General features: G+C 47.5%; 1 protein-coding gene across 3 annotated transcripts in view; it reads right to left on the reverse strand.

Moving 5' to 3' along the window:
• Positions 1 to 23,130, reverse strand: part of NECTIN2 (nectin cell adhesion molecule 2) — a 98,473-nt gene that overhangs the window by 21,860 nt on the left and 53,483 nt on the right. For 2 of the 3 annotated variants that reach the window (XM_084815028.1, XM_084815025.1), the window contains exons 2-5: positions 18,358 to 18,711; positions 14,323 to 14,616; positions 12,922 to 13,039; positions 10,553 to 10,701 (exon numbers count right to left, since the gene is read on the reverse strand). In XM_084815028.1, the coding sequence (XP_084671154.1) occupies positions 10,553 to 10,701; positions 12,922 to 13,039; positions 14,323 to 14,616; positions 18,358 to 18,711 (915 nt within the window). Of the gene's footprint in view, positions 1 to 7,037; positions 9,456 to 10,552; positions 10,702 to 12,921; positions 13,040 to 14,322; positions 14,617 to 18,357; positions 18,712 to 23,130 lie in introns of those variants that run through there. The other variant, XM_084815027.1, reaches the window with a different exon arrangement.

Genomic DNA, 23,130 nt, shown 5'->3' on the forward strand with positions numbered 1-23,130 from the left:
CTTCCTCTAAAGCAGGGCTGAACAACTTGTGCCTCTCCATATTTTGGCCTACAACTCCCATCACCACTCATCATTGGCTATGCTGGCTAGGGCTGATGGGAGTTCTAGGCCCAAACATCTGGAGAGCCACAAGTTGTCCACCCTCGCCTAAAACCCAGAGTTGCAGAAGAGCAATGAATATTTTCTAGAATGTTTCTCACAGTTAACGTGGAGTTGGGGCCTGGCCATGAGCCGAGTCCATAGCCTAGAATGTTCCACCATTCCCAGAACCCTCTTCATCATGCATAGAAGCTCCTTAGCAGACAAAGAAGTTTGAAGTCACTGTGCTATACCTCTCACTTTCCTAGGCAGCGCCCTGGCACTGAGAACAAATTCTGAGACTCAAATAACACAATTTAATTTCATTTAAAAAAACTGTTGGCACTTGAGTCCCCAGCTGGGCCACACCCCAAAACAGCCAGTGAGCAGGAATGTCTCCAGCTGACCTTGCTTCAACCTTCCTCCACAGAGTTTAGCTCTCAAGCATGTTTATTGCCTTTTAAATAGAAACAGCTGCAATACCCTTGTTCCTTCCCAGGCTGCAGCACGGGTGGTTAAGGAAGATGGGAAATCAGTTATGGCCTTCCATGTCAGACCCTTAATCTGTCTGTGTGGAGGGACTTAACTTGATGTTCACGCTAGGATTTAATTGGATCATGCCGCATTGTGATCTGACAATGGATTATGACAAGTGGTGGGTGAGGGATCAAAATGCAATCTGGGAAGGTCTCGCCTATGTTTCTGGCAGCTATCCAAGGACAATCGCCAGCACTTGGTAATGTTCTGTTTGGCAACATTCAAAACCATATTTCATGGGGTATTTTGGTGGTGTTCGTTGTTTAAAACAGATGTTTCAGAGGTGCTTGAAGATCAAATGGAAATGATTATTATTGTGGATGGAACCCAGAAAAGAGCACCATTCCCATACCACCGGCTAACTTGATTTGGGGGCAGAACTCCCCATAAAACTTGAACACCAACACCTCTTTTCAATGGTGCGTATTTAGCACCCCCAGTGCTCAGTAATCTTTTCAACAACGCTTTTTGAGATTACAGATGTGAGTGATCCAGTATTGTTATGCCATGTTACAGATGAGAGTAGCGGCTTACCTAAGGCCAGCCTATGAGTGTATGGTTAAGCTTGAAGTTTGAAATCAGGGGCTCATCGTTCTTACCCATAACCGTTATGCAAGATGCTTAGAAATTAAGTGATGGCCCTTAGGTGGTTGCAAATTAACGAGCGAAGTGGCAGATGCCGAATTTATTTTTTTTTAATTTACAGCATTTATATCCCACTCCACATCTAAACAGATTCCAGAGCAGTAAATAATAAATGGGCATACTTCACTGCAGGGAGAATCAGGAGCTCCAAAAAGTGACTGGGAAGAAAGTTTCAGAAATAAGCAACTCTCTACTAAGCATCAGGCTCCCTCACTATTCTGGTTTTGCTTGTCTGCGTTGGTCATAGATGGCCAGTTTCCAGCCCAGAAGCTACAAGTGGCATAGGCAGGAACTACTTGCTCGCTCGCCTGGACAGAAACTGAAAGCTCCACAGGTGTGGCTAGAGTAGAAATTTCCCTGCTGCCTATTTTGCCCACGCTGCACGCTCACCTATGACCCTGGGGGGTCAGATGATGAATTGCAAAACCACACCAAGGCACAGAGGGGCTACGTATTGATACTGTGCATGAGACTGGCATCATCGCTGCCTGAGTGGCACACTGACCCAATGTAAGTTTACCCATCATTGACACAGATTGCAGACATTCTGGCCAGGGATTATCAGCTGCTTCATACATTATTGGTAGCTGACACTAGCACATACCCGTGGGGTGTCTATTTTCCAGTGGGCAGTAATATTGCTTTTTATAGCCACATATGTAATATTAGCTTGCCCTGTATCATAGCAACGTTCTGTGGGGTGTTTAAAGGTAAGAGGGATTCTGATGCCAGTTTTACAAAGCAGGACACTGTCAATTTGCCCGAGTCCTGGCATTTGACACATAATTTTGTTACTTTTAATTCCCAAGACATTTAGCCTTCATTTAAATGGACAGCGAAGAGTACAGTTCTAGCCCTCATGATGCTGCGTCTCTCTGGAGACATTCCAGAAGCATCAGAGGAATCTGTGTTTAGGAAGTTGCGTTCATGTTGTACCTCCCTTGGGAGTTCTGTTTCAAACCACCTAACCAACTCTCTCTTCCTACAACTGCACTGCTCTTTGCAAGAGATGGGAAAAAGTAAAACCAAATCCATGTTCTGCCAACAAAACAAAACCACCACTCTACAAAGATCCCTCAAATACCTGGTTCAGACTAAAGTATGTCACATGAACATTTATGCAAAATTAAGAACATTTGCATATATTGGTATGCACACATCTTAAGGCACAGCGCTTTGATTTCTTTTTTAAATGTAGAGCGGTGAGCAGCCCCTGCTGCTTTCGAACAAGGTATCCAGAGAGAGATCACATTTACAAGTTCTAGCAGGGGGCTTGAGGGAAATGAAAAGATGCCAAGAAGCGAAGTATCTGGGCTGTAAACCCTATCAGAGGTCCAGGGACTGATCATGCTGAAATCCAGCCTTGCCCACTGCACTATGTATGGGAGACATAGTGGGCGGGTACTTCATCACAACACATATAATTAACTAATGGAATTCACAGCCAAAAGATGATGTGGTAGCAGCCTCTAGCTGAGATGGCATATTTTTCTTTTTTTAAAGGATTAAGATAAATTCAGGAAAGATAGGCCTATCAACAGCCATTAGCAATGATAGCTAAATAGAGCCAGTCCATATTCAAATCCAGCAGACCAGATGCTGGCAGCCTTTCGTGTCCTGCTTCTAGGCTTCTTGGAAGCATATGTTTGGCCCCTGTTGGGAACAGGCTACTAAACTAATGGGCGCTAAGGTGCATTCCAGCGGCAAGGCTCCTCTGTTCAGGGTCAAGACCCCAGTTGCTAGAGAATTAACTGGGTGAGGCTGAGGAAGCCATGCCCCCTCAAGCCTAATTTGCATCATTGGCATTCTGTGTGCATACACACAAGCACGCACAAGGACAGCACGGCTGGTCTCTACTGTTCTCTCATGGTTTGTATATAGAAGTATAGAAGTGGGAGCTGCAACAAAATATTGCAGTGTGGAGTGTTCTTGTTCAGGATTCCGGCCAGACATGCCATTCTCCTTTCCTCTTGCTTTTACATTCCCCCCGCCACCTCCAGTCAGTTTTGTGCCCACGGTGCATGCACAGTCCTCAAGGAGCTGTTTATAGGACAAGCCTCCTTTTCAAAGCCCCCCACTCCAATTCTGCAAGCCTCGGGGTTTTCCCTGACCCTGCCGATAACTCCCCCTCAGTGTGTGAATGGTGTGCAAGGATCCACACTCGGAGAATGAGTTCACTATTAGTATGTGGCAGGGATAGGCAATCTGGTGCCCTCCAGATGTGTTGGACTTTAACTCCCATCATCCCCAGCCAGCATGGCTAGCGGTCAGGGATTATGGGAGTCATAACCCCAAAATCAAGAGGGCAGTGGCTTGTATACAGGATTCCCCCTACAAAGGGGATCATGCTAAGGCATGTGAGAATATCCCAGAATTCTCCTCCGCTCATAGAGAAAGTGACCTTCTCTCCATGGTGGACAGAAGATCCTGGGAAGTAGTGGCACAGGCCCTAGCCTGGAAACATAGCAGGTCAGGAGAAGACCATGACATATACTCTTTCCTCACTCCAACTCCTTTTCTCACTGAAAGAGGAATTAATGCATGTTAAGCAAGGTCATGAGAAATTTGACAGTCTTATAGACACTTTTGGCTTTCCTTGAAATGGCTCAGGTATTTCACCTGAACAACTCCCCACCGCCAAATTCACTTCAGCTGAGATTTCAGAGGCAGTGCTAGTGTTAAATAGTTCTTAAACTGAACTATTTGTGCAAAAATGACCAGGGCAGTCGTGAGGACGTTTTAAGATCACTTTCTACTGAGCTACAGAAAGCCATGACCTTAGAAGCAGTGTTTTTACTGGGTCTTGCTCCTGTTCCTCTATTAGCAGCCTAATATAGAGATGTTTAGAGGTGGCTCAGAAACCCCTTCCAAGGTCAGAGACACCATTCTGACCTCAGAAGGGGGAGTTGGAGATCTGACCGGGACTCTGACCCCTCGTAACCAGCACAGAGAACCATGCTGGCTGCCTCTCTGAGGACAGAAAATTGACTGGGTGGGGGGGTGTTCCAGTGGGAGTGGATTTATGATCTGATTTCTCCTGAGCCTTCTCCGGCCTCCTTCCCTCCCCCTCCAAAGCACCCTTGCTAGACAGGCTAAAAAGCCCATCTAGCAAAAATAAAGGAGATTGGAGGATGGGGCAGCAAAGATCAACCATGCTGCTCCTCCCATCCTGCCAGCTTCAGCCAGGCAGGGCATAGGAATCTCAGAGGCCTCTCGAGTTCAGGTGCTTCCGAGCAGCGAGGGCAGAGTCCATAGGCCTGTGCCCTTAGTTGCTGACGTTTTTTCCTTGTCATGGGAAAAAAGTGACACAGAGCGCTTCACAACCCAAATTTAAGGGTGTTCCATTTCAGTGTGCACAGAACCATTGCCACGGCTCATTTCAAGGTATGTTTTCATTGCCTGCACCTGCAGATGGGGCATCCCTACAGCAGCAGGCACACTGAACTGCTCTCCGTTTCTCCAAAACAGCACCTAAGCCACACCTGCTGTTACTGCTATGGCTGTTGCCTTTGACGGAAATACAAGCTCCCTCCTGGGGCAGACAGGTGGTCATGGAGACATGCAAAAGCTGATAGCTCAGGCTGGCTCTAAACCTCAGGCACCTGCTGCCAAGGAACACACACCCCCTCCATAACAAGAGATATTTTGGAGGCTGATTTAACAGCGCTACTGATCCAGTTCTGCTTTACCTCAGAGAGAAGGCCTTGGCAGCAAGATTCTGCTGAATAAGACAGTGAGAAAGGAAAGCGACCATGAGCAGGAAGCCCAAACAGGCCATCGACAATGCTGCCATCTTGGCTGACTGATGTAGCTCAATCTTGATATAGGCTCAAAATTGTTGTGTTCCATCACTTTAGAAAAACAAAGCTCTTGTAACTTCTTATGGTTGAACAGAAGCAAGAGTTTGGGGGAGACACATCTTCACACCCCCAATGCACCATGACAAGCTGGACGTGCCAAATATCCTCCCACCCCGCCACTAAGCATAGCTCCCAAATCAGGGATAGGCAGCTTCCAGCCTACAGGCCAAGTACGGCCCATGGGACTTCCCCACCCGCCCTGCCAGCTTCTTCCCCTCTCCCAGGAGGGAAAAGGTCTTATCTCTGCTGATCCAAGCTTCCCTGTAGGGATAGGTGGCAGTACCTAGGGAGGACGCTGCCGAGTGATTCAGTCCTGCTTGCTTCTGAAGCTTCTCCTGCAGAGGCTGGCACTGCTCACTTCTGAGTAGATACGCAGCAGTTTGGAATTCAGATGCTATTTGGAAGTGCTGCTGAGTGATTCAGACCTGCTTACTTCCGAGTTGGCGTAAAATCCGTAATAATCACATTTTGGCCCTGCACGCTGTCTTTGACCACACCCACAGATGGAATATGCCCCACTAGAACTTTCCCAGACTGGAATTCACCCCTTGGGCTGAAAAAGGTTCTCCATGCCTGTCCTGAAGATGCTTACACCTGGTTACGTTATTCAAGATGCCCTGTCCAGGAGCTGTACACGGGGGCCAATCTTGTGATGGGGTGGGGGAGAATCTCACTTTCAAACTAATATACTCTCTTAAAATAGAAGTTTTAACACATAACACATTCATTTACGGCAATGCTGTGCATGTTTAGTGCCTGATGCAGACTATAAAAAAATCCCAAAGGGGCTCTTTGCATTGATAAGCATGCTGGCATAAAGGAGACATTCCTCAAGGGATAACAAGTGGGGCACCCCCTCACATAGGAACCAATATTCTGGCACCAAAGCAACCATTGCAGAATGTCCGTAGGGCAGCCTTGCCCAGCTTGGTGCCCTCGAGATGTGTTGCAACTACAACTTCCAGCTGGCAGGGAGGATGCTGGGAGTTGCAGTCCAACATATCTGGAAGGTTCCAAGTTGGGCAAAGCTGCTCTAGGGACATGAATATATCTTTTTTATAACTTCATTCCCAAAGGGCACTATCTGTGCACATTCTGCTTCTCACCAGTATTTCCTTCCCACCTGACTAAGACAGTAATAAGGTACTTTGCCAAAGCCCGCAGGAGGAGGGGTTTGCTCTTTAGGTTCAAAATCTACCAGAAAAGAAGTGCAAGTGTCAAATCACAATGTGTTATCAATTACCCAAAAGTGAATCCCCCCAGCCGCAGAGTGCAAACGGGGAGACTGTGCCCACACACAAATGCATGTGCATTCACATGTCTGTGTGCTACACTCAAGATGCATCCACCCCCTTTGTAGGGTGGCCACTTAGGAATTGCCACAAAAAGAGAACACAAGAGGACACCAATTTGCATATACTAATATAGATACGCATTTAGAAATTTAAACAGAAATACAGGACATCATTCCACCATCGTGCAGAAGGCTGTGACCAGGTGACCGGTGTGGCTGGCTGTTCAGTCTGCTGCCCAGGTGCTAACTGTTGATGAGCAACAGTTTTTATAGTTCTTTATCTTTAACCCAGACTTGGACTGGACAGCCTTTCAAACAGAGGACACCTTCAAACAGAGGACCATCCTCTGTAAAAGAAGACACATGGCCACCCTACCCCTATGCAGAAATTTAACTTCTAGAAACCCAGGAGGAGGCCTGAAAACCTGAAGAATGACAACTTTTTTTAAAAAAAGTGTCAGCTGCTAAAGACATTCTAAAAATGTACCTAAAGGTAAAACCAGCAGCAGGAGGTCAGAAAACTCAGGATTGTCTCAAAAAATGGCACCATGCAGCATATGCAACCCCTTAGTTCAGGAGTCAGCAGATTTCAGGCTTGTCAGATTTTTTTTTTTTTTAATTAAAAACCCAATATCCACCAACTGGAACCAGGTGCAAAAGTCATAGAATTAAAGAGCAGGGTGGCTCTGTGCGTATTTGGAGCCTAGGAATTTGTTTCTAGTAGCAGAAGTGAACAGAACTCACAGCCCTTTCATACCAAAGTCCACTCCTGGTCACCCCAAGATCTCTTCATTTCAGCAGTCTAGTTTAGGTGGGGAAAGTCATTTTGTTGTTGCTGATAAACAACTGAGCACCTCCAATCTTTGCTGTTCTATGGCAAATCACCTAGAGTTCTGCCAGCAAATCCCAGTACCTAGAACACAATCAAGTGGTGCCTTCGACACTGCTTTTCCTGCAAATAATATTAGGAAGTACATTTTGCCTCTGTAGCAGGTGTATTGTTTTTTAATTGCAACTTCAGAGTTAATAAAAATCAATAGTTTCAGTGCCCTTCCAAGTTTGGAAGAAGGAGGCCATTATCATGATCAGCTGTCCCCTTAGAGCCTGCAAATCAAAGCCAGCTATCCTGAACTTCTATTCCTTCCCCTAATCCAAACATCCTCTCCTCTCATGTGGACAACCCAATCTCTCTCAACCTGAGCCCTTAGGACATTTCATTTGCAATTAATTATATCCCAAGGAAGCAGGTTTTAAATATTCATGCAGCAGCCTGGCTTCTTGTCAGAAGATGAGAGATTTGGTGTCACCATGGTCAAGAATCCCTCCTCCTTCAGCAATAGTCATCACATCACCCCAGTCCCCAAACCTCTTCTTGCCGGGGAAATCCAAGACAGACAGACAGGAGTCAGCTTTTGAGACAGCGTTTAATTACACACACAAAAGCAAAGACAGAGCCCACCGGGGACAACAAAAAACAACAGCCCAGTACGAAAATAACTCTTGTGCCTTTTTTTTGTTGTTGTTAAAGGCCAGGGTATTTACAGACAACTGGGGGCATGAGGGGAAAAAAACTGCTGGTCCCAGTAAGGCACAGCATGGGAGAGGGTATGAGTGAGGAAGAGAGGGAAATCCATCTTCTCCCTCCCCATCCCCACCAGTTCCACAAAACCCCACCCCCACCCCCCCATACAAAGATGGTGAATGATCCAGAGGAGATGGAGGGAGAAAATGGGACACGCCAAGCCAGGGGAAAAACAAGACTGACAAAACCCAGGCGAATTGATATTCTCTTTAAAAACAAGTTGTTTTTTGTTTTTAAAGACCATGGGCTGACAGCACGAGCAACACCTTCCTCTTCCCCCAACCCGGGCCTTACTCCCTGACAAAAGGTAGCTAGTTATGGTACAAAGGGCAGGGCAGCCTCAGTTACCTGCAGATGCAGGCAGGATGTAGGGTGTGTGGAGAAGGGAGCTCAGCATTTTAACAGGAGCTAGTTTCTTTCCCCCCAGCACCAGGCTGGGGAGATGCAGCACCAGCCAAGACCACTGGGTTAAGAGCACCAAAACCAGAGGGAGCCATTCAGGAGGGAGATTAGAAGCGCCAGAGTCTAAGATGTCACACTGGGTAGATAATGCCTCAAGGCCCTTCCGCAGGGGCCAAAAGTACTTTAATTCCTTTTCCGAGCTGCCCCGAACCCAGCTTTACATCTCCTTTTAACATTGATTAAAAACAAAAATTTAAAATCCTGTTAAGGCAGCAGCACAAAAATTCTCCCTGCGACAGAAGAAGAGAGAAGTCTTCAGGGTGAGGAATGTCCCCATTCTTTATCTCTCTTCACTTAAATCCCCAGTTTCCAGCAACTCCACCTTGTTTTGTCAGCTTCCCACCTGCTTCCCTGGGGACGTCGCTTGCAGCTGCCTCCCTTCTCGAAGGAAGGGCTTCCCCCAACAGAGTTCAGCCACACAGGGCCCATAAATTAAAAAAGAAACATTAAAAATTCTTGAGTCAGTCTAAAACTGTCTTTGCAAGGGCCAAAGTGACCTTCCCTTCCCCTTGGAGGTGCTGTTGAGGCAGGGTTCACACATAGACAGCTGTCTTTGATATGATGGAGCCATCGTGTTGGGACTCCATGTCGTCAAACTCGTAGCCGTGGGGGGCAGAGCCAAGCCGCAACATAGGGCCCAGCTGATCAAATCGCTCCTCCTCCTCCTCCAGGCGACGGGATGGGTAGCTGTAGGGCAAGTGCCGCCCCGCACACTCCTCTTCCTCATCGTACTCGTCATCCTCTTCCCGCCCCCTTCCTGGAGCAGCCTTCAGGGGCCGATCGAGTTCCGCGAAGTTGCAGGCAGGAGGTGGAGCCGTACCGTTGCCAAAGACCCGGGTCTTGGGGTCGTAGGAGCCTTTGGTGGCCTGGTGGCGGCGACGGCGGATGACGAAGAAGGCGCAGACTATGGCCCCCAGAAGAACCAGGGCCAGGATCCCCCCCACGATGGACCCGGCCAAGGCTCCAGCGTGGCTGCTCTGCCTCTTCGCCGGCTGGTCTGAGTAAAGAAAGGAAGACGGGGGAGTCACTCAGAGAAAAGCGCACCGTTAGCATTGCCAGCACTGGGGAAGGGGCAGAGCTGCAGATGGAGCCGTGGAAGGGCACATGGGGGCAGGGAGGTCTCAGGGACCCCCCATCACCAGCCTGGTGGGATCCTTTTGCAGGGGGCCAAATGAGTCTCATTGTTGTCCCAGGAGAACTGGGACGTTAGAGGGTCCAGAAAGCACCTCCTCGGTGCAGGTCTGCTCAAAAGCGATGCAGCCCAGCTAGCTCTCTTCTCCCAGCATGCTGCCTCCGCACCCATAATACATCTGGTTGGTGGCACATCCTATGCCACCACTTGGACCCACAATGCACTTGGTTGATCAGACCTCATGACATTCCTTGCCCCTCTTGCCCCACAATGCATTTGACTTTCAGGACATTCTAAATAGGTACGCCCATGATGTGAACACCTATTGAGTCACTAGCAATACCAGGAAAAGGCAGGCCTAAACCCATCTCCCTAGTATGTTAGTACTGTATATGTAAAGGAGTATTTCTTATGTGTGGGGGGCAGTAGGGAGAGCACTTACATTCAATTCTGCCCAGGAAATTGAAAATGGTACAGTCCAGCAACAGATGCATCATGGTTTTAGCTCTGTTTTTTAAAATCTGCTATTGCATTTTAAATCTCTGCACGGCTGCTAAATTTTACTCTGGTTGTATGTTTATACTGTAGTTTTAAGCTATTATATTTTATATTGTATTTTGTGCTGTATTTTGTGGTTTTAATTGTTGTGAACCGGCTATTGGATGGTATAGAAATGTAATAAGTAAAAAAACCGTGAGACTTCTGCTTATCTGTCTCAGCTCTCACTGCGTGCATGTGCATGCATGCATAAATATGCACAGCCTTCTCCCACAGAGGAAGCACATTTAAACTGCAGGCACTTGATCCCCAGAGCAGTAACAAAGGCACCAGGATACCTCAACTGCCCCACTTTCCTTCCATGCTCAAAATATCAGCCTGCCAGACTCCCATCTCCCAGAATGAAGTTCCCCCATCCAAAAGCCCCCTGCACCTTCAACACACTGCAACCCCACCATTCTTACCTCGGACAAAGACGACCTGTTCCGACGAGACCCGTCCCACCCGATTGGTGGCCTGGCAGATAAAAGTGGTGTTCACAGATGCGTCCACATTACGCACTATTAGTCGTTCACCCAGGACTTCTACAGACTTGGGGAGCGACCCGCTGGGCCTAGATAGGAGTAAGCGAGCAAGATTAGCTGAGAAATGGAATCCAGAACTCCTGTCTCCTAATTCCCGTTGTAAAATTCATCAAATGCAGTGCCTGGGTTCAGACGATCAGCGGGGGAAACAATGCAGTATGGGCTGTTTCCCACACGACCGGCATTTCCCTAATTACTCGCACTGTGTCACGGGGGGCCATATTGTCATATCTGGTGTGCAGTGCAGCAGTGGTGGCTTCTTACCCACCCTACAACCCCTGGCTTACAGTGGAAGTTGTAAGATGGGTGAAAAGCTGCCACCACTGCGTGCTGGGTTCGGACAACATGGCAACTCCCGACATAATGCAGGCAATTAGGGAAATGGTGTTGTGCGACTGGCACATGCAGGGGAAACAACCCATACTCCATGTTTCCTCGCTGACCGTCTGAACACGGCCAGTGTGTGTTCTGAATTTGAAGATTTTTACACCTCATGTGCATAAACATTATTCTGTTAGCATGGCTCAGACTGCTCAAGCTTCTCTCCACAACCATGACGACTAGAAACTTTTATTATTATTTTAAAGAAATGAATGCAATGAATGTTATTGTGCAAATCAATTACAACCTGCATAGAAAAGACATAGGGCAAAACATAGAGCAAAAAAAGGTAGGGGAGGGTGGGCACGCACTCACGCAAGCTATCAACAAGAGTTAAGATAGCTATCAGTGAGAATTAAATGTAGAATCCATTTTTCCTACAGCTGTATTGTTTTATGTAAGGATCTTCATGTAAGCCGTAGACATGGAGTAGCACATGAATGAAGTCTTCCCTGATGCCGTCTTGTGTTCAGTAATTTGGGCATTTAATGCCTGTAGTTCATTTATATTAGCAGGACGCCTCTTTTCTGCACAGCCTGGATACATGCCATGCCATCTATACATCCCAGACTAGACCACAGACTTACCACTCATGACTGCTCTGGTCATTCCCCCTCCCTTCTGCCTCCCCATGCTGCTTCGCTGCACTCACCCCTGGCTCCCAAGATGCCTTAAAGAACGGCATGGCAGGCTCCAGAACCCTGCTCTCTCCTGGCCTTTCCCCTGCCCCCAGCTAGAGCCAAAAGAAGAAGAAAGGATGTTTTTCTGTGGCAAGCCAGCAGAACCGGCTCAGCCTCATTCCACCCTGAAAGGCTCAGCACTCTCCCCCAGGCTCGGGGTAGAGGCTTTAAAGCACCTTGCTGAAGATGACAGAGCTGAAGCGCCTTATCCCACTGTTCCTTGGAGCAGGCCTGCGCAACGCTCCACCTAAGTGGAACGCAAGCCACTGGCTGCATACTGTGGCCCCTTGTATTTGAAAGCCACCCTGCTTTGTTATGCTGCAGTCCCAACGGGTGGCGAACACAGATTTCCCAAGCCTGATTGGGCTGGCATGCTACATTTGGAGGGTCACAAGTTATCCAGGCCAGTTTTAAATAGTGATTCAGCCTATTGTTTTATTTAATTAATTAAAAATATTTCTTGGCTGCCTTTCAAAGCAGAAGCCCTCCTGAGATGGCTTAAGGCAGTAAAATACAAAGAAATGCTTAAATATTAAAAGCAATAAAAACATAAACACAGTAAAATAGCAATAAAAACAACAAAAGCCAACAATAACACCAGCAAGAACAACAACGGCGATTGTAGTCCAACACAGCTGGAAGGTGCCAGGTCTGTTGGGAATGACTGGCTTAAGTGCTTGGACCAGTTTGCATTTAAGAAGAAAAGCTGCAAGTTTCTAGTTCTCAGAGGCACGGAAGCAAAGCTTGAAAACCCCTCAGTCAGCATCTTCAAAGGGCATTCAGGCCGACTGTGTACTTTCACCTTCTGAAGGTACCGACCATCATAGGGTGGAAAAAGCCATCTCTCCTCTTAAATCAGGAACAATTGCACATGGGAACATTAGTTATTGGGTGGATCAGAGATGTAATTAACTAATATCAACACTGTGACAGTGTGGAAACCACATTTGGATCACACCTCTGTGGGTGCAGAAGGGCACAGGCTGTTTAGCGGGCCACTCCACACAGATGCTTTGGTAGACAGTCGCGGGGGAGGCGAGACGGAGCATAGGGCAGACTTCCCCAGTCTGGTGTCCTCCAGATGTGTTGGACTGCAATTCCCATGATTCCCAGCAAGCATGGGAGTTGCCACCCAACACATCTGGAGGGCACCAGACTGGGGTAGCTGGTCTCAGGTACAGCACTCACGTGCTCCAGGTGAACTGGGTGGGCATGGGGTTCCCTTTGGCGCTGCAGGTGAGCGTAGCCTCATTGCGGCTCAAATACCAGTTGTCGTCGTAGCCTTGTATGGTAACCTCGGGAGGATCTGTAGGGAAAACAGCAAGAATACTCCACACTCATTCGGCTGTAGGAACTAGGAAGACCCAAGCACACTGCTTCCTTCTTCCACAGCTTGCGCTCTCCAGGAGTTACTGCCATCAATATCCCCAGCTGCTGCCAGACTCTATATCTTCCCTACAACAAGTATTCCATTCTTCTGTTCCCATGGTCAGGAACAGAATTCACCATTTTCCCTTGGGTTCCCTCCACCCCTGTGTCTCTCCTCTTCACATCATGCCATGGAAAAGGAATAAGAGACAGCCATCTAATTCCTCCCCATGTGCCATACTTCAGTTCTAACCATTAGGTACCAGGCCACTACACAAAAGCTAGGAATAGAATCCTGGTATCCAGATTCTCCACCTCTTGAAATATGATGCCTTCTTTTAACCACTCTACTCTGCTGGCTCAGGGTGGGGAACAAGGGGGAAACAAGAGCTATAATTTTCTTCTATCCAGCACATGAAAGCCAGCAAAGAAAGATTTCAAAGAATCAGCCTCATTCCCTCACCTATCTCTGACCACTAAATGGAAGAGTGTAAGCTAGCCTTCCCCAACCTGGTGCCCTCCAGATGCCTGGGACTACAACTCCCAGTAGTCCTGCCCATTGGCCATGCTGTCTGGGAAGATGGGAGATGTCATCCAAAATATCTGCAGGGCACTTGGCCGGAGAAGGCTAGGGCCCGTCTTCTCGTTTGCGCAGCTTCCTCTGTAAATCTCTAGGTGCATAATCTACTAATTAAAGCAAGGATGGGAAACCTCTGGAAGCCCAAGGCCTGGATTCAGTTTCAGAGAAGCCCTCAGGGGCTATGCTCCAGTGGTGGGTAGGGTGGAGGGCAAAAGGGGACCAAAAATACAAAAACTACCAACTTATTGTAGTTTAAAGCTCTTACTTCCTAGAACTTAGGAGAGGCATTTCAACCTTCTAGAATGGGGGGAAAACCTGCACAAAAGCTGGGAAGCCACCCAAGGAACAGTGGTCAAGGAAAAGGGGTGTGGGGTCAGGGGAAATGGGCGAGGCCTTTTGCAGAACCCCCGAGGGACGGATCTGGCCCCCAGACCTGCGGTTCCCTACACCTGGATTAAAGCTTGGAGCTGGAACTGAAATAAATGAGAGAGAGAGAGAGAGAGAGAGAGAGAGAGAGAGGGAGGGAGGGAGAGAGAGAGAGAAAAGCAAACCTCCTGGGCCTCAGAGGTATTTTCTTCCCCTTGCGCCTACCTCTGGATCCCAGCCACCTCCAGTCCCCAAAGCCAGGCCAAATCACTCACACAATATGGAGAGCGTCACTGGGATAGACTCTGGCTGTGCCAGTGTGTTGTGCTCGATCTCACAGGTTATGCGTTGCCCATTGGCCTCCTTGCTAGGCACCATGTTGTAATAGCTGGTGACCGTGACCGTGCCGTCCACATTTGTCACTTGCGAGACGGTGAAGTTGCCGTTCAGCCCCGACCGCCACGTGATGCGGGCAGGTGGCTTCCCATTGGCAGAGGTGCAGTTGGCCACAGGGACCTCGATCTTGCTAGCTTTCACTTCCTGGGCTTGAGCAGTGTTCGTGGGCTTGGCTGGAAGAGAGACAGAAGTGGGGTGAAACACAGTGCAGGATGTTGGACTGTGCTACTTTGAATTGCCGGGGGGGGGGGGATGGGGAGAGGATACAGGCTGGGATGCCCCCTAAATGGGAAAAAATACCTCAGTTCTCTGCATACAGAAAATGAGCACTTCACGAAGAACCCTTCTCCGACAGTTGTACAAGTTTTACAGTTGGGGAGCATTTAAGCATGCCTCCATGTCCCCAGCAGCGCAAGGTGGTACAGCCCAGGAAGAGCTTTCCCAGTTCATTCTTCTGATTGTATAAACTGGCCTCCTCTGGGCAGCAGGACTGACATGCATAAAAGGAGTGACTGACAGCTGTGTGCCATTAAGCGAATGATAAGAGCAGCGAAGTGCCTTTTGCCTGTGACCTCAAATGATTTGAACTGTGTAACAAGACAACAGCTCTGCCAAGGCCTCTCTTGCTATTCATCCTGGAGAAAGGGGTTTAAAAAAGAGCCTTCACCTGAGTCTGGACCAGCATGGTTACTGGGAGGTGCCATTGTTGCTGGTACTGCTGTCTTTGCTCAGTTAAAAAATGTGACCTTTAACTAGTTGCACAGAATAAACATTAAACTTTAGTTGCTGCATCAGGAAAAATTACTATGATGCATAGGTTCTTGCAAAATTCCCTTACATGGGGGACTTCCTCAACACTTGCTAGCTCTCTGCAGCAACACTCTCAGCTCAATGCCATGAATGGCAATCAAAGTAGCTCTTTTCCATCTTGGGGAAAGAGCTCTACAGTAGTACCATGGCCAACATGCTATCACTCTTGGCCCTAAAGTGATTTGAGTTTCCAAACAAGGAAGATGCCGGCAGGGGGGAAAAACAAGAGAGAGGAAAAAGTTATGGAGACATTTCCAAGGTTTCCTCCATAATCATAAGGGCTAGAAACTTGCCTTCAAAATGAAAATAGACTCAGGATGTGCAATTCAGTTCTGGATGGAATGCACACAACTCTGGCCTTATACCACTGGCAGAACTGTGTGGACTCTGCACTACCATATTTTAATTCTGCAGCCTTTTATATATAACACTCTGCAACATAACTTGCATAATGTAGCCTGGTTTTGCTAGTCTTGGGAAAGGGAAATGCAATAAGCAGGATGCTGAAGCCCTGCCTATAACCACTGGAAACCTTATTCAGCCACCCCTCTGGCTTCTGAGATTTCAACAAGTATCCCACACACATCCACAATGATCTTTGCAGCCATAAACTTTTTTTAAAAAAATTCTGTGCTCCTGCAGATTCGTAGCAGACTCACAACCCTTGCTTTTAAAAGCAGAAACTTCTACATGCTGCAGACGAGCCCTTAACCCTTAACAAAAGGTAATCTGAGGAATTCTCAGTCTAATTATACCTCAAGGTAGGAGGGGGAATCCCCCATCCCTAAAGATCCTTCTGTGATCAAATTAAAAATAGAAGTGAGAGTCCTAAATGACAGCTCAGTGAACTTATTGCTGAGCCATACAAGGTAAAGGTAAAGGTGTCCCCAACCAGTCGTGTCCGACTCTAGGGTGCGGTGCTCATCCCCGTTTCTAAGCCGAAGAGCCAGCGCTGTCCGAAGATGCTTCTGTGGTCATGTGGCCGGCATGACTGAACACTGAGGTGCACGGAATGCTGTTACCTTTCCCGCCGAGGCGGTACCTATTTATCTACTTGCAATTTCTTGCTTTCGAACTGCTAGGTTGGCAGAAGCTGGGACTGAAGACGGGAGCTCACTCCGTCACGCAGCACTCGGGTCTCGAACTGCTGTCCTGCCGACCTTCCAATTTGCAGTTCAGCGTCTTAACACTAAGCCACCATGGCCCTCAAGACATACAAGAGATCCCCCATAATTTGAACATGAAACACTATTGGGTCGCAGTTGCCCAAAGCCCTTTTGGGTTTGTTTGCTTTTTGCTCCAAAACTGCCTGTTAGGTAAGGGCTTATTACCACTGTTATTAGGCTCTCTGCTTGCAGAACCTTACAACGAACTGCCCATAATTAATTCAAGGAATTAAGACACGCTACTACCTTGCAGCACCAGAATACATGAGCCAGGGAAAGCATTTAAGTGGCTTGGTACAGAATCGCCCCAAGGAAGCAATTTAAGAATGAACAGATCCCCTCCCATCAGAATAGAGCCAGATGTAGGCAATCTGCATCTCCAAAAATAAACAGGCAGAGTGAGCCAGAACCACGGTCCTACTTCCCCATTCTGGGCTACATGGAATGCATCAATGTGGGGGTGATGACACAACTCAATACTCCTGGTCAACATTCCATATCCGCTGGCTATGTCTCTAGTGAACACCCCCTAGAATGGTCTACAGTGTAGTGGTTAGAACAGCCTCCCCCAACCTGGGGTCCTCCAGATGTTTGACTTCAATTCCCATCATCCCCAGGCAACATGCTCATTATCTATGCTGGCTGGGGGTGGAGCAAGTTGTACTCAAACACATCTAGAGGGCACCAGGCTGGGTTAAGAGTGTTGGGCTTGGAACACCAACAAAGGGTGAGACCCGAGTTTAGATCCTGGCTTAGTGATGGTGCTCATTGGCTGACCTTGGTCCAGTAAGCCTAGCCTACCTCACAGGGTTGTTGTGGAGGAGGGGAAAGCTAATGAGTATCCCATATTCAAAGCCCTGAACCCACTGGAGGATGAAAGGGAAGGAAATGAAATAATGGAGGACAGAGGCATTGGTGGCTAATAGCCCAGATAGCCAGAATCACAGTCTTTACATTCAGGAATGTATTGCTCTTGGATGCAAGGGACAGGTGAATAGCCTTAAGGCAGCTGGTTGCCCATGTTTAGAGATAGACAACCCATTTAAAGGGCCGCGGTGGCTTAGTGGTTAAGACGCTGAACTGCAGACTGGAAGGTCGGCAGGTCAGCAGTTCGAGACCCGAGTGCTGCATGACGGAGTGAGCTCCCGTCTTCAGTCCCAGCTCCTGCCAACCTAGCAGTTCGAAAACAATAAATTGCAAGTAAATAAATAGGTACCGCCTCGGCGGGAAAGGTAACAGCATTCCGTGCACCTCGGTGTTCAGTCATGCTGGCCACATGACCACGGAAGTGTCTTCGGACAGCGCTGGCTCTTCGGCTTAGAAACGGGGATGAGCACCGCACCCTAGAGTCGGACACGACTGGTTGGGGACACCTTTTAACCCATTTAACTGCATGTCTCTACTGGATGTCCGTAGCATTTTGCTATCCCATTTATTTATTTAACACATTTTTATGCTGCCTTTCCATCAAAAATGTCCAGGGCAGTTTATAATAGGGCTACGAGCCTCAGACAGACAACAGAACTACCCTGGAGTACGGGCTCTCTCACCGTGAGCCTCTTCACACAGTGCATAGTTCATTTGCTACCAAAAGGTGTGGTGATGACCAGTAGATGGCTTTAAAGGGGGATCAGACGAGTTCATGGAGGAGACAGCCATCAATAGATGCTAGACCCAAAAGCTGTATGCTACCTCTGCTATCGGAGGCAGTTTGCCTATATACACCAGATGGTGGGGAACATGGGTGCTTGTAGGTTTCACAGAGGCAGCTGGTTGGCCACCATGTGAACAGAATGCTGGCCTCGATGGATCTTGGTCTGATCCAGCACAGCTCTTCTTACGTTCTTCTGGTAACCTGTGGGGATGCACACCCAAGCCAGGAAGATTGATGGCATGGCGGCGAGCACATGCATCCTTACACAGATTGCTTTTTCTTACCCACTATTATCAGGTTGGTGATGCCGTCCTCATTGCCCAATGGGTACGTCGCAAACTCGCAGGTGTAGGTGCCCTCGTCAGTCATGAGCAGGGGGCCGATGATCAGCGTGGCATCCTCCAGGGATGGAGTGCGGAAGCGGATCCGCCTACTGTCCCTCTCCATCGGGTAGCTAGGCCCGTGGTCCGGGTGGTACACTGCCACGTTCTGTTTCCTGCCCCCCGTCTCCTTCACCCAGGTGACCTGGCTGACCTTGATTTCCGGGTTGTTCGTCGCAAAGTTGCATGGCAGAGTGACGTCCTTCCCCAGGTTGCCCGTGACCTCATTGAGGACCTTCACCCTCTGGGCGAGCACAACTGGAAGAAGGAAAGGATGAGCAAGTTGAGAAGTTGGGTTTTTAGAGCAGACCTACAAATAGCCCCTCGCCTTCATCAACTCTGGGAATTGGGAAATACCTCAAGGGAACCCAGCACAGGTGCTCGACCACAGGGCTTCCCAAACTCCCCATGCCTGCTTGAAAAACGTTAAGGAAGTGCAGACAGATATGCTAATAATAATTACTGCAAACCTCTTCACAAGGCTGCTTTTGAAGGCTGCAGTCCTATATCTACTTCCTGGGAACAGCTCCACTGAACTCAATGGAGCTTCCTTTAGAATGGACCTTTAGAACTGGACCTCGGGGCTATTATCCAAGGCCCTAGAACACCCCTCCCCCAAGTCCTCCCCCATGTGACCACCCAGAGTACAGCCGGTGATGAGGGCAGCAGGAGCAAACATTTTATTCCTGATGGTGCTATGACTGAAGTGAGCTTAAAAGGCAAAACTGCATACGCTCAGAGGGTTTTAAAAAATCAGGATTAGCTAGCAGTTTTGTTGTTGTTATTGTTCTACCATATCAAGAATGTAGAAGCAGTTGTAAAGCATGGAATTTTGGCAGGGTGGGGGGAAGAGAAACATTAGCTGTGTGCTTCACAACTGAAGTAATACAGGTGCCCTCCCCATAAGACCATTAAGTTCAAGTTCTAAAATTACCTAGCTGCAACACTGTGTCTGGTGTACACCGTATGTCTCTTGTACTGTGTGTTCAATTACATGTATGTACAAGGCTGTTCTGGCCACTGGCTCCCTAATTTACGTATGTTCTCAAATAATGAAATGATAAATTGCACCAGATTGGGCCAAAAGCCAGGGCTGTGGCTTTCTACAATTCAACACAAATGCAGATGCTCACATTGGGAATGTTGTCCAGTATCCTCAGAATCAAAACTGTAATTCAATTTTCTAACCCCTTCTTTCTCACAGAAACCCATCATTATTTCCTGGTCCTAAAAAAATGAATATTCGTTTAGTCTGGCCCTGTGTCAAAATTCCTCCTTACAATTATGACTACATGAAACAGGCTAGCTGACCAGTTTCCTGGTGAGCAAGTTACACAACAGTTCAATTCTTCAACTCTGCATAAATATGGATCCATCTGCAAGATGCTGCAGACTAGGTGTGGGCAAATCTCAGGCTTGGTGCATTACAGGAACACAGGAGGCTGCCTTATACCGCGTTAGACCCTTGGCCCATCTAGCCCAGTACTGTCGACACTGACTGGCAGCAGCAGCTCTCCAGAATTTCAGGAAGGAATTTTTCCAGCCCTACCTGGAGATGCTGGGGATCAAACCTGGGACCTTCTGCATGCAAAGCATGTTCTCTATGGGGTTTTAATAAAAAGCAGAGCCAAGTGGAAACCAGCCCGAGATCTAACAGTAGATCCCAGTCTACATTCTGCCCACCCCTGTGGCAGATGCCTTCCTCACATTTTGATTATGGCAGCTTGTCAAATTTGTACCACAAATGATGCTCGTGTTCATTTCTGTTTATTCAATTTGACCAAGTATTTATAATATATATTTATTATTCCGCTACCATTTGTGTATTAAGAGTTCATTGGGGGTGCTCTTATTTTTATGTCCTTCCTTCTTTCCTTCCCCCTTCCATTTAAAATGACATCAAGTTCACCCAGACTATTCCAGCAAAACTAGAGGGATCTGGCTAAATTGGCTAACCTAAGGCTACGAAGTGACCACTATCAAGAAAAACACTTAACATTTGTATAGCTTTCAAGTGTCCTAAGTGCTTCACAAGCATTATCCAGTAGTTTTCTTTACAACAATCCTGGAAGGGCAGTCGGTTTTATTATGCCCCTTATTGCAGATGGAGCAGGGTAGGCAATGTGGTACCTATGGGCAGCAATGTGCCCCCAGACACGCTCCTTGGTGCCCACCGAGGCACCCTATTCCTTCCCATTTTTATTAAAATAGTATATCTATATTTTCTTACCGGCAGCTGGAAGCTTCTAGCTGCTGCCATCTTAATTTCCCATGAATGCCTCTGGGCAGGTTACTTGTTTTTTGTGACCAGCCGTGCCTGCCCATGGCAGCCATTTTATGGTTGTGCCCAGGACAATTTCTCAAATGTCCAAATGTGTCCAGGGGCCCAAAAGTTTGCCTACAGCTGAGATAGGGGGACGGAGGGGAAGAGAGACAGGCAGACGGAGACAGAGAGACCCAGTCTGCATGATGAAATAAACCATCATGCAAACAAACCATGGGTTCTTCAGGAAGGTGCAGGAGCAAGTGAGTGGGCTTGCTCTGGCCCACTCGCCTACTTCCAGTGTGCTGAACAACCCAGGAACGGTCATCATTATTAATACCATTAGTATTATATAGCACCCCTTCATGGATCACTGCCTTGTTGTGGCGAAGGGGCTTGCGTAACTCAGTGAAGCCATAAGCTATGCCGTGCAGGGCCACCCAAGACGGACAGGTCATGGCAGAGAGTTCTGACAAAATGTGGTCCACTGCAGAAGGAAATGGCAACCCACTCCAGTATTCCTGCCAAGAAAACCCCATGGAACGTATCACAAGGCTAAAAGAGATGACACCGGAAGATGAGTCCCTCAGGTCGGAAGGTGTCCAATATGCTACTGGGGAAGAGCAGAGGGTATTTCCAAGTAGCGCCAGAAAGAGTGAAGCGGCTGGGCCAAACCCGAAAGGACACTCAGCTGTGGATGTGTCTGGTGGTGAAAAGAAAATCCGATGCTGTAAAGAACAATATTGTTTAGGAACCTGGAATGTCAGATCAATGAATCAAGGTAAGCTGGAGGTGGTCAAACATGAGATGGCAAGATTGAACATCGACATCTTGGGAATCAGCGAACTAAAATGGACAGGCATGGGTGAATTTAATTCAGGTGACCATCATATCTACTATTGTGGGCAAGAATCCCTTAGAAGAAATGGAGTAGCACTCATAGTCAACAAAAGGGTGGGAAAAGCAGTACTGGGGTACAATCTTTAAAATGATAGAATGATCTCAGTACGAATCCAAGGCAAACCATTCAACATCACAGTAATTCAAGTCTATGCCCCAACCACTGAGGCCGTAGAAGCTGAGGTTGATCGGTTCTATGAAGACCTACAACACCTTCTAGAACTAACACCAAAAAAAGATGTCCTCTTCATCATAGGGGATTGGAATGCTAAAGTAGGAAGTCAAGAAATCACCGGGATAACAGGCAGGCATGGCCTTGGTGTACAAAATGAAACAGGACAAAAGCTAATAGAGTTTTGCCAAGAGAACATGCTGATCGTAGCAAACACTCTTTTCCAACAGCACAAGAGGCGACTCTACACATGGACATCACCAGATGGTCAATATCGAAATGAGATTGATTATGTCCTTTGCAGCCAAAGATGGAGAAGCTCCATACAGTCAGTAAAAACAAGACCTGGAGCTGACTGTGGCTCAGGTCATGAGCTGCTTCTTGCAAAATTTCGGCTTAAATTGAAGAACGTCGGGAAAACCACTAAACCGTTCAGGTATGACCTAAATCATATCCCTGATGAATATACAGTGGAGGTGAGGAATAGATGTAAGGGATTAGACCTGATAGACAGAGTGCCTGAGGAACTATGGACGGAGGTCCGTAACATTGTTCAGGAGGCAGCAACGAAATCCATCCCAAAGAAAAAGAAATGCAAGAAAGCAAAGTGGCTGTCTGATGAGGCTTTACAAGTAGCTGAGGAAAGAAGGGAAGCAAAAAGCAAGGGAGAAAGGGGAAGATATACCCAACTGAATGCAGAGTTCCAGAGAATAGCAAGGAGAGACAAGAAGGCCTTCTTCAATGAACAATGCAAAGAAATCGAGGAAAACAACAGAATGGGAAAGACTAGAGATCTCTTCAAGAAAATTGGAGATCTCAAGGGAACGTTTTGTGCAAAGACGGGCATGATAAAGGACAAAGAAGGCAGGGACCTAACAGAAGCAGATGAGATTAAGAAGAGGTGGCAAGAATACACAGAAGAAGTATACAGGAAAGATCTGAATGTCCCTGATAGCCATGATAGTGCGGTCACTGAACTTGAGCCGGACATCCTAGAGAGTGAAGTCAAGTGGGCCTTAGGAAGCATTACTAACAACAAAGCTAGCGGAGATGACAGTATTCCAGCTGAGCTATTTAAAATCCTAAAAGATGATGCTGTTAAAGTGCTGCATTCAATATGCCAACAAATCTGGAACACTCAACAGTGGCCACAAGACTGGAAAAGGTCAGTTTACATTCCAATTCCAAAGAAGGGCAACGCCAAAGAGTGTTCAAACTACCGCACAATTGTGCTCATTTCACATGCCAGCAAGGCGATGCTCAAAATCCTACAAGCTAGGCTTCAGCAGTATGTGAACCGAGAACTACCGGAAGTACAAGCTGGGTTTCGAAGAGGCAGAGG

Source organism: Heloderma suspectum, chromosome 10 (genome assembly GCF_057233095.1).
Source record: "Heloderma suspectum isolate Gila_16-S chromosome 10, 16-S_ref, whole genome shotgun sequence".
Classification (NCBI taxonomy): domain Eukaryota; kingdom Metazoa; phylum Chordata; class Lepidosauria; order Squamata; family Helodermatidae; genus Heloderma; species Heloderma suspectum.